This window comes from Clupea harengus, unplaced genomic scaffold (genome assembly GCF_900700415.2).
Source record: "Clupea harengus unplaced genomic scaffold, Ch_v2.0.2, whole genome shotgun sequence".
In the NCBI taxonomy this organism is placed as follows: domain Eukaryota; kingdom Metazoa; phylum Chordata; class Actinopteri; order Clupeiformes; family Clupeidae; genus Clupea; species Clupea harengus.
In genome coordinates this window covers 1-14,900 of record NW_024879943.1, presented here as the reverse complement: position 1 = coordinate 14,900, position 14,900 = coordinate 1, and the positions used below count along the sequence as shown (strand labels likewise).

The 14,900-nt window shown below is 43.5% G+C and overlaps 2 protein-coding genes across 3 annotated transcripts; both read right to left on the bottom strand.

The window, feature by feature from the left end:
- Positions 1-53: 53 nt before the first annotated feature.
- rnf181 (ring finger protein 181) lies at positions 54-2,270 on the bottom strand. 2 transcript variants are annotated; one of them, XM_042705666.1, is made up of 6 exons: positions 2,035-2,270; positions 1,387-1,516; positions 1,129-1,268; positions 899-1,014; positions 461-535; positions 54-342 (listed from the first exon to the last, which is right to left on the bottom strand). In XM_042705666.1, exons 2-6 carry the CDS (start codon positions 1,470-1,472, stop codon positions 283-285), a joined length of 477 nt encoding a protein of 158 aa, XP_042561600.1. In that variant the 5' UTR covers positions 1,473-1,516; positions 2,035-2,270; the 3' UTR covers positions 54-282. The 2 variants fall into 2 exon arrangements, with proteins under 2 accessions (XP_042561600.1, XP_042561599.1); XM_042705665.1 differs by having other exon boundaries at positions 1,387-1,519; positions 2,035-2,212.
- Positions 2,271-3,018: 748 nt separating this feature from the next.
- On the bottom strand, positions 3,019-7,614 carry vamp5 (vesicle-associated membrane protein 5). The gene is made up of 3 exons (XM_042705661.1): positions 7,314-7,614; positions 5,320-5,463; positions 3,019-4,080 (listed from the first exon to the last, which is right to left on the bottom strand). The coding sequence occupies exons 1-3, from the start codon at positions 7,314-7,316 to the stop codon at positions 3,886-3,888; spliced, it is 342 nt and encodes a 113-aa protein (XP_042561595.1). The 5' UTR covers positions 7,317-7,614; the 3' UTR covers positions 3,019-3,885.
- Between the last annotated feature and the right edge of the window lie 7,286 nt (positions 7,615-14,900).

Sequence of the window (14,900 nt, the reverse complement as noted above, 5' to 3'; positions counted from 1 at the left end):
TTGTACATTAATTGGCTGAAAATTCATCTAATGATACCAAAAACACATTTGTGTCAGCAGTCATCCGTACTTTTAATTATTATATGGACATCAAATCAGCACCACATGTTAAACCTGTCACTCATCTGCATAAAAACATTAATGATCATTTATATTTACATACAGCAAATTAAAAAAGAATGTTCCCGGGTTCTTCTTGTCCTGATTGTTATAGTGAAATGTTGACTGTCTTAGGTGAACGCTGCAATGAGTGTGCAAAAGAGTCTCTCTTGTTGGCTGAAGCTATGTGTACATAGCCCCATGTAAATCTTCTAATCTATGTTCCCGCTGTTTTCTCCTCTCCTGCAAAAAAACAAATAAACAAACAATGTCAGAAGGTGCTCCAAGTGAAAAGTGTTTCAGTGAAGAAATGTCACTGTATGAACACTGCACACACAACTTCTCATGATAGGGAGCTCACCTTGTCTTTCTTGAACTCCTCATAGTCTGGATTGTCAGTAGGCAACTCAAAACGACACAGGGGGCATGAGTTGGTCTGTAGATGTATAAACATCACGTGGTGAAAAGACGAAAGAATGGTTCACAATTATAGAAGGCTTCAAATATCTGCAAACACTCTAATGGGGCAAGTCAGGTTGTTGCTTGTAGTAATCCAGATATAACTAAAAATAAATTACTGTATTGTTGTTTGAGCACATGAGAATATCAAGTACAAATGGTTATTATGTCTAATAACAATATCTAAACCAATATATAGGAAAAAGGGATACAATCATCCATATAAACTTCTACAGAATACAAGTGAAGAACAAAGATATGGGCCGACAACTGACAAGACATTTCAAGATCAATGTTTTTGGCCCATAATTGTTATGTAAAACAAAAGTATCCTGTTCACCTTGCCAAGCCAAGGCAGGATACACCCCGAATGGAAGAGATGTTTACATGGCATTTCTCGCGCCGACTCCAGCTCCTCGAACTCCAATAAGCACACGGGACACTTCAGCCCTTTGTCTAGGAAAAACAAAAGAAACCACCAGACAGAGAGCTGGTTAACACCAACACGTGCGAAATATGATCTGACGACATTCGTGTTACAAATGGTGAATGGGGGACAGTGCAAAACACCTGCTTGCTCAGGGCTGATGATCACGACGGGCAGACTCTGCACAACAGTTTTAGAGGCAGCGGGAGGGAGACGCTGATCCCAGTCAGATGAGTCAATGTCAAAGGTCCCTGAGTCAATATCCAGACCCTGCATCAGGGATCTGCTCATAACACAACAGAAAATAATGGAAATTACTAACCATAGTTCTCACATTCTCCGTTGTTAACCTTTTAAAATAAACTGCCGCAGTAGTTAAACAGGCAACCAGTAACTCTTACCTTGCTAATTCAAGTAGGGCATTCTGACGGTACTGCTCCTCGGGAATGGTCGGTTCACAGTTATGTTCGTCGAAATATGAAGTCATTTTCGGTACATCTGCTTGACTGAACACATGAGCGTGTCACCTGCCTCCTTGACAAAAAATTGAGTAAGTTACACACCACAGCCCCAGATACCACTAAGTTAGTGGCACTAACTTAACGTAGTGAGGTTACAAGGATATTGTTAGATATCCGTGATCTCAGCTGCCGATAAAACATGGACTTAGTTATCACCACCCGGCAGTATTTAGCTCGCTAAGCTAATGATGATGGTAGGTGTCAAGTTATTTAGTTCTGATGCATATATCCTAAAATTCTCCATGTAACGTTAGCTTGATAATATAAGCCGAACTTCCTCTCAAGCGCGTTCCTCTGCTGAGACAAAAATTGTGGCAATTTGGAGATCTAGCTAACTATGTAACGTCAGAAAGAGTGTAGCCAAGTCTTCGATGTCTAGCTAGTAAGCTAACTATAGCTAGATCAGCTAGCTGGCAAACGCCAGTCTGTTGAGAAACAGTTGAAAGTTTAACATCTATTATCTGATGTTTCCAAACTTGTGACATCACAGCTACAATATGCTTCAATTAATAATTGTCAAACAAATACCTGGGATGAACTCTTGCGGTCTGGCGTTCCAATGTTAAATTGTATCAGAAGCTCTGAGCGCTATCATTGCACTGTCATCATCATAACAGAATCAAAACTTAGGGACTATCAACACTGCCCTACGTCAGAATAAGATGAACCAATCATTCACAAGACGACATACAAACAGTGTACATAGTTAGTATGAGAGTGAACAAGCCTGTGCTTAATTCACATACCACCAGATGGCGCCCCTTTCATAGACAACCCACCCAACATCAAACCAGATTTGAAACACCCAAGAATGTTTCCATGACATATACGCAATTTGTTAGCCTGACGATGTCATACTCATAACTCTAGTCAGAATATGAGTCTGATATCGCTCCATTGGGCTGTGATTATGGGGCGTGTTTCAACCGAACCAGGAGAAAAAATGCCTCTTCGCTCAATTGGTTACCTACAACCAATCAGAACAACGTAGTATGTGACCAGGGGCAGCTGATACATTACACTTTTACCGGATCCCGTAGGAAGGAAGGCAAAAACATCTTTTCGATTGACAAATGCCTTAATCGCGTTTCTCTGTTCCTCTTTCAAAATGAATGCACTGTCAATGTCTAAATGGACTCGAATCTATACATTTCAGCTCTCCAGCGGCAGCCATGTTTGTTGAAAACGAATTCAACTCGTGTGTTGGTGACGTGGTTGGATACGTTACTGTTGATCATCTGTCCATCATCGTATAAAGCCCGCCTTAACAATTTGATTGGTACGGCCAATATCTGTCCGCAGATAATTTCTCCTCAATGGAGTAATGCCAGACCGAACTTCCCAACCAAAAAAATGTGTGGGCGGGGCTAAGTTCGGTCTGGTATCCAGGCTAGCAATTTGTAGCAATATCAAAGGAAGCCCAACAGTCAGCCACCTGTTGAATGCCATAACTAAATCCGAAAATGTTTCCAACCATTTTTTATAAGGTATGAGGCAGAAACACAAAACATGAAAATTGAAGTCTAACATTTATGTTGAAGGCACAATACAAATTACAATATTTAACAGTCAGAATAAATGACAAACATACAAAGATTAAAACAGCTGAAATATCTTGACAGCAGCAAGGGTGTCTATTTCCCCCAGGTTATAACAGTAGTCTACTACAATCATACTCACAAAACCAAATCTAATTTCTTCCTCCAGATGAAAGGCACTTCTTTAATACTGTTGAATAACTATACAAGCCCATGGACTGAGCAAACATATTCAACATGACACAAAAGCATGCTCTTCATCACAAAAAGATATACATTTTTCAGTATCTTTCTTAATACTTTCTTTTCACATAGGTATAAGTTAAACTGAAAATGTCCTGCTATGGAAAATTGTAATACTATAATATTAAAAATTTCGGACTGACATGGTTACAATTGATAATATGTAGCATGAAGAATTGTAAACTCACTTGGGAGTAAATGTTTGCCAGATGAACTGCAGCAGACCACACATGTAAACCTCATACAAAAGCCTGCACACTGCAACAGACGTTACCTCTGAAGAATGGCTTGAAAAGCAGCAGATCCAGGTACCTTTTAAACATATATTTGTCCAGTAGGCAAAGACCTCAGCGTGACAAACTGACATTTCTCTGAAAAATAACACTGCTTCAAAAGCATATGAAGTTAAGCTTCAGTCCTTTCTGCTCCATTCTTATAAAAGCAACCTTTGTAATCGCCTTCACCTCTTGTTGACTACAGGCTTGACTGTATCCCCCTAATCAATCTCTTTTCCTTTGGAGGGAATCCCTGATACATCTTCCGGTCTTCCTTCACATCCCCATTGTCTTCTAATTTCCCTGCCAGTCTTGCATCCTTGTCAGGGCCCTGCAGTGGAGGTTTTTTCAGGTTCATTACTTCCTGACGAGCTGAAGTCAATATTGGTCAGAACTGCCACCAGAATAATGACCACAATGACACCGGATGCAATGCCAGCAATCAAGATTTTCATTTTGTTGTTTTCCCACTGCTTCTTCCTCTTCACCTTCACTGCAGTCTTGGCAAAACCCTTGCTCTGTGAACAAAACATATACAGTCCAGTGAGCAATGTTACATGTATTCATTTAAAGCAACATTACATTGCTTTTACACCCTCCAAATGATTTTGTTGATATATGTGAAGGAGAGACATTTGTCATTCCTACTAGCTTCCCCGACTATTAACTAGTTATGCACCAAATATATCACCAAATACATCAGCTCACATGCTAGCTAGCTTTTATTATTGCTAAGTGTGCTGTAGTTGTTGGTTGCAAGGTGAGTCTGTTGGCTGTTAGCATTTTAGCTTGCTAATTTTAGACAAAATCTCCACAGACAGCTTACCAAAACATAAATACATATATTTGGCATCGCTTACACCATGTTCTCCAACCTGAGCTGTAGGAGCAAGTATTTCAGTTAAGATAAATAACTGCCGCAGAGTTTCCATTTGTCGTTTAGATGCAGACCCATAGGGGGTTTCCTTGTTTTGCTGTTACTGCACCTTTGATTGTGTTTATCCCAGTGACCCACTCAGACAACAAGTCCTGTGGGACTTATGGATCAGTGTGATGTAACAACACTGTGATGTGGGAACAAGTCGACCTCGCCGCCTGACCCTGGGGTGGACATGTGCCATGTGGCATGTCCTGTGCATAAACTCGGACACAGGCAGAGTGAGGTTTGCTTCATTCATCTCCTAACAAAAGGAAATAGCTTTCCAAAAATATCCCCGTAAACTACAATCAGGATGTAAATTGTACATTCTTTTTCCCCCTAGCCACACCTAGGGTGTATTTATAGACTCCAATATGACATTTCCTGGCTGGTTCGTAAAATGTTTTGGACCATGGAACATTTGAGTAGACCTAGAAGTGAAATACAATTGACTGAGCATTCCAGGAAGTATACACATTAGAATAACAAAACAAAAAAAACATATCAAACCTCAATATGCTATTGTTTTTCATTTTTTATAGTGTGACACTGGAAAGGTGAAAAAAGGTGTGTCAGTACTTAATACTAATACTTAATACTTGCTGAGATTTTGTATAATACCCAGCATAACCATCACAATTAAACATTACCAAAAAGTAGACCTTGTATATGTTTCAGTGACATGTTAACCCTATATATTTTTAATGTTAACCCATTTTTCCTTCCGTGAGGCGCATTGTGTTACCTCCTAGTATGAAATGCGCCGTACAAATAAAGTTTGATTGATTGATTGATTGATATATAGAGCTGAAACAGGGATGCACTGAAACATGTTCACCTGCTGGAGGAGTAGGTCTGCTCTGTTCTCCAGCTCCCCCAGCTTGCCTGAGCGTTCCTCTGCCTTGTTGAGGTTATCCAGCATGATGACCTTCACCTCGTCCACATCATCCTGGGCCTGCTGCAGGCGGTTCTTCCCATTCTCCTGGGGGGGGGGGGGGGGGCACACACACATGAGGAAGGCTGAGACATAAGGAAGCGCAGGGCAAACTCACCCCCTGTTTCAGTCATTTTGGGCTGAGCCTCAGGAAACACATTCCATGCCAGCGGTCACTTTTTCAAGCCTGGATGACACTGAGGAACTGACCCCGTCACAAATTAACTAACACACGATGCGGTCCCACTGTCAGCTGTAAAACTGTGCATTGTCTTAGCTTGATTAATCTGTGATGACTTGTGCAATTACACAATGTAATTTGTCTGATAAGGTCATATAGTATATATGTATCTGTAAAGTGTAATATGAACTACACCTTAGTCAAACACAGTGGAGCTATATCTTTGTGAAGGTGTCCTTCAAACAACACTACTCTGTGGTTACCTAATGCCATGGCACCACCGGCAACAAAACATATTTGTGCTCAAACAAACGGAATAGGGGTAAAGGTGAACCTTGAGTATTCAATGTCACTTTGGACCACCTTCATCTGGAACATTGCCGCCATGCTCCTCGAGCAGGAAATAAACAACGAGAGACACAACACAAGAGCCCACCAACAAAAACCAAAGAAAAACAAAGATTCCTTTGTGTGACCCATGGGTGAGTGCCCAGAAGCTGGGTGACTACTCTCTGACTGTGTACAGAACAAAACACTGCACAAATCATACCCCGTCTAGTCAAAGCAGAGGACAAATCTATCCCTATCTGGACTCTCCGCAAGCTTTCACCTTTCAGTTCAAGGATGGGAAGTGGGCTTTCATGAGTCAAGGCTATGGGGATGAGGGATTAGTCAATAACGGGAAGACCAGAGGCCTGGCCAAGGAAATAACTAAATCACCATATCTTGTTTTGTACATCCATTAAGTTTGCGGCGAGCATACAACAGACCCCTGAGCACAATATGCGGAAGTACCACCGTGATAACACTGATAACAAATAACTCCAGTTCGAAATGTAGCTAAATGTTCTTTTAGCTATGTTTGCATGCTAATACACTGTATACTAATACACTGTATATTAACATCCACTACATGCTTATAGTCTGCAATTTCAGTAATCATTGCACATGGCCATTACACAAGATTAACATGAATCCACAATTACACTGAACACTTCATCTTTGACAGATAGGCTAATGAAAAAAAATCGTAAATTAGTTTTATGTCAGATCACTAATATACATAGCAGAACAGATCTCCATTTGAAGAAGACAGAACTAAACAGTGTGTCTATTTGCCTATCATCTTTAATTCATATATCTTTTTTTTTATTGTTATTTAAAAACCACAGTCAGGAAAAGTTCTGCTTTTCGTTCAAACTTCCTTCCTTCCCCCTCTCTCCTCTTTGAAAGGGAAGCAAACCTGGCATTTCCTTGAGATCTATTTAAACTTTCCATCAGTGACTAGTTTCATCATTAAGAGTTCTCAGTGCTCAAGAGAGATGGATGTTTAGAATCGTTCATATTCCCATTATAGTTTATAGAGAGGCAGGCTGAAAAGACCATTTAATCTCCGTGGGACTATTGTGACAGTTGTCACAGTCTTTTGTCTACATTCGTAAAGGAGTAATAGGCCTATCTTAAACTAGGCTACTGAGTGGTATTAACACAAGTTAATGAAACTAGATTCAGGGATGAGCGTCCCTGTCATCTAACCGGAGACATGGATAGAATTGTAAATGTAGCAAGTCTAATATGTAGAATCAGATCTTTTGCGCAATCTACAATTCAACAATTGGTAATATTCTATCCGGGGTGCGGTCGCTTGACAGTACGAGCGTAGAGGGAAGCATTTCAAGGTATAATTTAATCAACGTGAATTTGTGTCAGAACTCACCATGTCTTTCTGACGTCCCCGTGTCCGTTATTTTAGGAACTATATCCGAAACCACTGCATCTGAAAGATCAACTTCAAAGCGTTGTGTCGTGGTCGTTCTTGTTCTTCGATGCTGCTTCAGCTTCTGTTTTGGTAGAATACAACTACACGGATGTTGTAGATTCAAGTTAATAAGTAAAAGCGGGCTTTCGTTTCCCGATGTTCACCGTAAGCTCTGACTGTGGCCACCCTCTCTGAACTTGGAACACCCCTCTGGACGGACACACCAGCCCCCTTATCTCGGAATAGCAGTGGGCAGACGGAGATGACACGGCGTTTTTAAATATCCTTCGGTTATGTTATCATATTTCAGTACGGGATACGGGGAAATCCCCCTGTAGGAGTTTTCGTTTTCGATTATCACTATCATCACATAACTAATAATTCATAGGGTGTGTGTGTGTTTTTTAACCCCATTAAGTTGCTGTGTGTATGACATACATATGGCTGATATGTGACAAATACGTAGGGCTATGCATGTCTGTTTTCAAACTAATCAAGGAGACAATGCCACAGGTAATGAACCAAGTGTTAACAGCTGAATCAGAATCAGAATTGTATTTATTGCCAAGTAGGTTTACACCTACCTGGAATTTGCTCTGGTGTATAGGTGTTATGAGGGGTTGAATTGATATATGTGACTAAGAATCCATCCCTAGTCCACCCTGTGGTGGTATCAGGGTCCAATTTGATGGGATCCAAAAGCATGCCTCTTAACTGTAGTGATTCTCAAGCTGGCCAAGCACTGTCTCAGCGTTGCTGAGGCCCATTCAGCAGATGTCTGGCATCTTTCTGTATAGACCAGACCATGTTCCACCATACAGGACAGGGGATATTTTGACACAGAAAGGAGGACAGCGGAACACCCCTTTAATACTGGATAAACATAGGAAATCTTTGCAAGGTCTGGCTTGAAGTGATGGCAAATGAAAATCTTTTTGGGATTACCCATACTGTTGACTGACACTCGCCATGACAGTCTCTTCCATTGTGAGTCTGACTGAAAATATACATCTCTTTTTCCATTGTTTTTGGAAAATTGTGCGTATTACTAAATCAAATTGTATAATATGTAGATATAAAGAAGATACAAATAGATAGGCCAGATATATGGATAAAGAAAGAAGATTTAGATGGTATATAAATAGAAAGATATACAGATTTTTGTAGGGTTCTTTCAATAGTCGCACAGCACTACATTCTAGAAATGATTCTCCATAAAATTGTGAAATGTAGCTAGTGGAAATAAAAGTAACATTGGCTGAGAATAAAAAGATGTTGGGCAGGTGCAGAAAAGATACAAGATAAACAGGAAGTGTAGAAAACCACAGCAGTGTGCGAAGAAGTGAAAGAATATTTATTTTGGTTGTCTCTTTTTTCATTTGCATATAGCACATTGAGTTAAAAAACACTTTGTGGGGGTTTCCACTTATAAAAACAGCAGAGATTAGTATTTTTTGATTGGATATAAGCTGGTTTTGCTGTGGGGTCATTTCTCACTAACCCACCTAGTGCCCATGAAAAACGCAAAATATGAAATGTAAAAATTGTACAAAATACAAATATAGGTTCAGGTTTGTAAGCTCAACGAAATCATCTAGTTTAGCAGCTCATATACGGCTCACATTTTAGAGGAATGAGTGTAAACTTGAACTGAGCATAGAAAAAAAATGAATACAAATATCACCTTCAGCTTAATTTACTAAGTGTGGATATCTTATGTTCTACTCTGGAGAAATCAGTGGCGACCAGGAACAGACTGGTTGACAGTCAAAAACACGTTAGGGTCGACTGGAAAGACAATTGACAGCGTGGAAAGACAGCAGACCGGGGGTGGGTTGGGTTGGGTTGAATCAGAGTCAAGAAGTATGCCCCCAGAGGAGCTCGAGAGATGGGAAGGATGAGCACCCCAACAGGACAGCTGCAAGGTTAATGACGTCACGCAATTGGCAAATTACTACGAGTGTGGGCATGTGAGAGGCCTAAAGATCCACCAGGTATGGATGAATTGTAAGGGTGGTGTGCAAGCACCACAATGCGCAGGTAAAGAATCTGGTGAGACAGAGGAGGAGCGTAGCAAGAAAGCACCCCACGGAAATCAGAGTCTCCGTGTGGGAAGCGCCTCGAGACATGTAGTCCAAAAAGAAAAAAGGATCAGATGGCCTCAAGCCAGTTTCACGAGGAGGTGGACATTGTGCTGGAAGCAACAGCTAAAGGGGACACGGGGAAGAGGCTACGGACTATGACAACAGTCATAGTAAGCATGGCGACTAAGAGGTTTGGTGTCGAGGAGGAAGGAGGAACCAAGCAGGCACCCCAACAAGAACAACCAGAGGGTAGCTAAAATCCACAACATCAGGAGTTGAGAGCCTTAAAGAAACAGCATGGCAACAAGTGAAGAGGTGCAAGCACCACTTGCAGAACTCTGCTCCATGCTCAGGAAGAGGCTCTTAAGTCTGTGAAGAGCGAAGCAACCCTGAAGGCGGAGGAGGGAAAGGGCTAGGAAGTGGACCGCTTTTGTCAATAACTCTTTTGGATTTACCAAGAAGCTCCTTGCGCAGATGCGCAGTGGACGCCTGGCCTGTTCAAAATGACTAAATGTAATGTTAATGTAAAGGAAATAGATCAACACCACAGCAACACTTTTAGAGACCCCAACAGAGACCAAGATCTGGGCCCATGCGATACGACAACAAGAGTCAGCTGAACAATTCAACCTCAGCCACTCCTGAAGGAAGTGGTGAAGAATGCTGGGTCTACCTCCACACCTGTTCGAAGTGGCATACAAGGTTTACAAGGATTGCCACAAGCTGTTGCAGCGGCTCTAGAGGAGCAGCCATATCATATGAAGAAGAGGCAGGGCAGCACAGAAATGGCGTCCCTGCAGAAGGACTGTGGATTCTGAAAGAGGAGGATTTCAAAAACATCACAAGTTTAGGATCATATCTTTACTCAGTGTGGAAGGAAAAATCTCCTTCAGCATTGTTGTACATTGGCTGGCAGATTTCTTACTCAACAACCACTACATCAATGCTTTGGTGCAGAAAGGTGGCATCCCTGGTGTTCCCAGGTGCCTTGAGCATAGGGGGGCCGTCACACAACTCCGCAGAGATTTCAAGGAGAATAGAGGTGGCCTGACAAATGTGGTTAGACCTGGCAAATGCATATAGTTCTATGCCCAACATGGTTGTCCGGGGGACACTGGAGAGGCATTATGTGCCAGCCATAGTGAAAGATCTAATTCTGGACTATTACTCCGACTTCAGCCTGAGGGTCTCAGCAGCTTCCTTAACACCTGAGTGGCACAGGCTGGAGATGGGAATCATTACAGGCTGTACTATCTCAATGACCCAATGAATATGCTAGCGAAATTGGCAGAACCAGAGTGCAGAGGCAAAGTCCAGGATTCGCCAACCACTAATCAGTGCCTGCATGGACAACTTACCAGTGACCACCGAGTCAATCCCTGGAGCCAGGTGGGTTCTGAAGGGGCTGGAAAGGCTGATGGGATTGGCAGGAATGTAAGAGAGGTGCTGCAACAGAGCCGAAGGTCTCCAGGGCAGGGGTAGCAGTGAAGACCGCCAGGAATTGTAGGGCAGAGGGTGCAGTGGAATCAGGCAGTCACGGCCACTCAATGGACTCCTGGTTGCAACAGTGGCCAGGGGAAGAGCAGGTCTGGAAACCTATCCAAGCCACCACTACGATAAGGCTTGGGGAAAGGAAATGTGACAACACCAGGATGCAGTGGTCAAAGAAGAGAGGTCAAGCAGAGCAGTGGGAATGGGACAGCAAGGTGCCTGGATGAGATAGGAACAAATGGAGGAAAGAAAGAAAGATCACTTAGACGGACCTCACTAGGACCGTATCAACCACACCGTATCAAGTTCTTAGTCCAGGTAATCTATGTGGACAACCTGCACTGCTGTAGCATGACTGAGTCACCACAATGCCCTCTTTGTCAAAGGACAGGATCCCTTCAGCACATCCTGAGCTTCTGCCCAAAGGCTTTTGGTGAAGGCTGGTATTGGTGGGAACATGACCAAGTGTACAAGACCATTACGGAGTCCATTCTCTGTTGGAGGGCAAAGCAGTTAATATAAGCAGTTAAGCCTGCTATCTGATACATTAAGACAGGAGAGAGACCGAGCAGAACACTCAAGGCGGCACCAGGGCTTCTCAAATCAGCACAGGATTGGCAGCTGATGGTGGACTTGGGGAGCCAGGAAGAGAGGCATCTGGAATAATACAGAGGCTGCAGAGAGAACCTCAAGGTGGCTATGGCTAAAGAGCATGGATTCATGGGTAACAGCTGCTAGGGCAGAACTTGAGGTCTGATCAACCTCAGCTGGGTCGCCAGGGTGTGTATAATGTTCCAAAGATCCAAAACAGGACACATCATTGATAATCTTCCCTAATTAGATGTTTCACTACAAGAACAAAAATAATATCTGCCAGCCACCCTTAGGGGACCGTATTCCTCTGGAGGAATATTTTGGTCTTGTTGTCAATATGCCTTTAAAGGTTCAATGAGTTTTTGTCCTAGAGACATAAAATGAGAACCCCCAGAAACCTTGAATCTTATACTTTTCAAATGCAGTCAAGCCGGAAAGTCTGCACACCCCTTTCACCTTCTTACGTTACAGACTTATACTACAATAGATTGAGTTCATTTTTTGCTTCAAACATCTACACACAATAGCCAATAATGATGAAGTGAAAACAGGTTTAGAACATATGCAATTTTATTTTACTGACAAAAATAGGTTATTTAGGGGTTACATATCTGTACACACCCTTAGCCTAATCAGAATCAGAATCAGAATTCTTTTAATGGCCAAGTATATTTACATATACAGGAAATTATCTTGGTGGTTGGTGCATAGGACATAAAACACATAACATAACAAAATAGCAAAAACAAGAATAAAAGACAAATACAGAATATTAAATAATAATAAATAATTGTGAACTGGAATTGGCAAACCCAGTCAGTGTGATGCAGGGGGCTTGTTTGTGAGCACCACTGCCGTGGGGAAAAAAACTGTTCAGGTGGGGCGAGGTTTTGGTCTTTATAGCCCGGAAACTTCTGCCAGATGGGAGTCTCTGGAATAGGTGGTGACCGAGATGGGAAGGATCAGCGATGATCTTGCATGCTCTCTTGCTGGTCCTGGAGTGGAACAGGTCTAGGAGAGACGGCAGGTCGCAGCCGATGACCTTCTTGGCTGACCGAATGATCCGCTGCAGTCTGCCTTTGTCCTTTGCAGTAGAGGCAGCGAACCAGATGGTAATTGATGAGGTGAGGATTGACTCAATGATGGCTGTGTAGAACTCGACCATCACTTTCTGCGGCATGTTGAATTTTTTTTGCTGCCGAAGGAAGAACATCCTTTGCTGGGCCTTCTTGATTGTGGAGGTGATGTTCTCCGCCCACCTTAGGTCCTGTGCCATCATTGTTCCCAGGAATCTGAAAGCCTCCACAGTGTTTACTGGGGAGTCACACATGATGAGGGGGATGGTTGGGGCTGGGCTCCTCCTGAAGTCTGATACCATCTCTACTGTTTTACAGGCGTTCAGCTCCAGGTGATTCTGGCTGCACCAGAAAGCCAGGCTGTCAACTTCTTTTCTGTAGGCTGCCTCGTCCCCATTGGAGATTAGTCCAATGAGGGTTGTGTCATCCGCAAATTTAAGGAGTTTGACAGAGGGGTGGCTGGAGGTGCAGTTGTTGGTGTAGAGGGAGAAGAGTAAAGGAGAGAGCACACAGCCTTCTGGGGCTCCAGTGCTGATGGTCCGGGGCTCCGAGACAAGCTTGCCCAGCCTCACACGCTGCTTCCTGTCTGACAGGAAGTCAGTGATCCACCTGCAGGTGGGCTCAGGCACGCTCAGCTGTGTTAGCTTTTCTTGGAGGAGAGCTGGGGCGATGGTGTTGAATGCGGAGCTGAAATCCACAAACAGGATCCTGGCGTAGGTGCCGGGGGAATCAAGGTGCTGGAGGATGAAGTGGAGTCCCATGTTAATTGTGTCATCTACAGACCTGTTGGCTCTGTAGGCAAACTGCAGTGGGTCGAGGAGGTGGTTGGTGATGGCCTTGAGGTGGGTCAGCACGAGGCGCTCAAAGGTCTTCATTACCACAGAAGTCAGAGCGACTGGTCTATAGTCATTAAGGCCTGTGATCCTCTGCTTTTTGGGAACGGGGATGATGGTGGAGGTTTTAAAGCAGGCAGGGACCACGCATTCAGCTAGTGAGGTGTTAAAGATGTCCGTGAACACTGGAGACAGCTGGTCCGCACAGTACCTTAGTGTGGAGGGAGAGACAGCATCTGGTCCAGCTGCTTTGCGGGGGTTCTGTCTTTTTAAGAGCTTGTTGACATCCCTCTCCTGAATGGAGAGAGGTGTGATGGGGGGGAGAGGGCTGTCTGGGATAATTCTGAGGGAGAGGGTGGTGTCTTTGTCCAGGCTGGGAAGAGTAGATGTGATAGCTGTGGTGGGGACAGGGTTAGGACTGGTCCATTGTCTGTCGAATCTACAGTAGAAGTGATTCAGATCATTTGCCAGTCTAAGGTCTTCCATAGAGTGGGGGGATTTGGTTTTGCAGCCTGTGATCACCTGAAGGCCTTTCCAGACTGACGAGGAGTCATTGGCTGCAAATTGATGTTCCAACTTCTTAGAGTACTGTCGTTTGGCCTCCTTAATCTCCTTGCCAAAAGAGTATTTCACCAGTCTGAACCTATCCTTGTCCCCACTCCTGAAAGCCTCCTCCTTTTTCAAATGAAGCTGTTTGAGTCTTGCAGTGAACCAAGGCTTGTCATTGTTGTAGATAACCCTGGTGCGTGTTGGAATACAACTGTCCTCGCAGAAGCTAATGTATGACGTCACAGCCTCTGTATATTCGTCCAGACTGCTGGAAGAAGTTCTAAAAATGTCCCAGTCTGTGTCATCCACATAATACTTGGTTGCTGCACCTTTGGCAGCGATTACAGCTTCAAGGCGTCTTGGGAAAGAAACTACGAGCTTGGCACACTTGTTTCTGGACATTTTTGCCCATTCCTCTTGGCATATCCTTGCAAGCACCGTCAGGTTGGATGGGTAGCGTCGATACAAAGCCACTTTCAGCTCTTTCCACAGATGTTCAATTGGTTTCAGGTCTGGGCTCTGGCTGGGCCACTCAAGGACTTGCACAGACTTTCTCCGAAGCCACTCCTTTGTTCTCTTGGCTATGTGCTTCGGGTCGTTGTCATGTTGGAAGGTAAATCTTCGCCCCAGTCTGAGGTCCAGAGGGCTCTGGAGCAGGTTTTCTTCAAGGATCTCGCCCCATTCCCACTGCTGAAAAACATCCCCACATCATGATGCTGCCAGCGCCATGCTTCACTGGATGGTATTAGCCAGGTGATGAGCGGTGCCTGGTTTCCTCCAGACATGACGCTTGGTATTCAGGCCAAAAAGTTACATTTTGGTTTCATCAGACCAGAGAATCTTGATTCTCATAGTTTGAAAGTCCTCTAGGTGCCTTTTGGCAAACTTCAAGCGGGTTGTGATGTACCTTTTACAGAG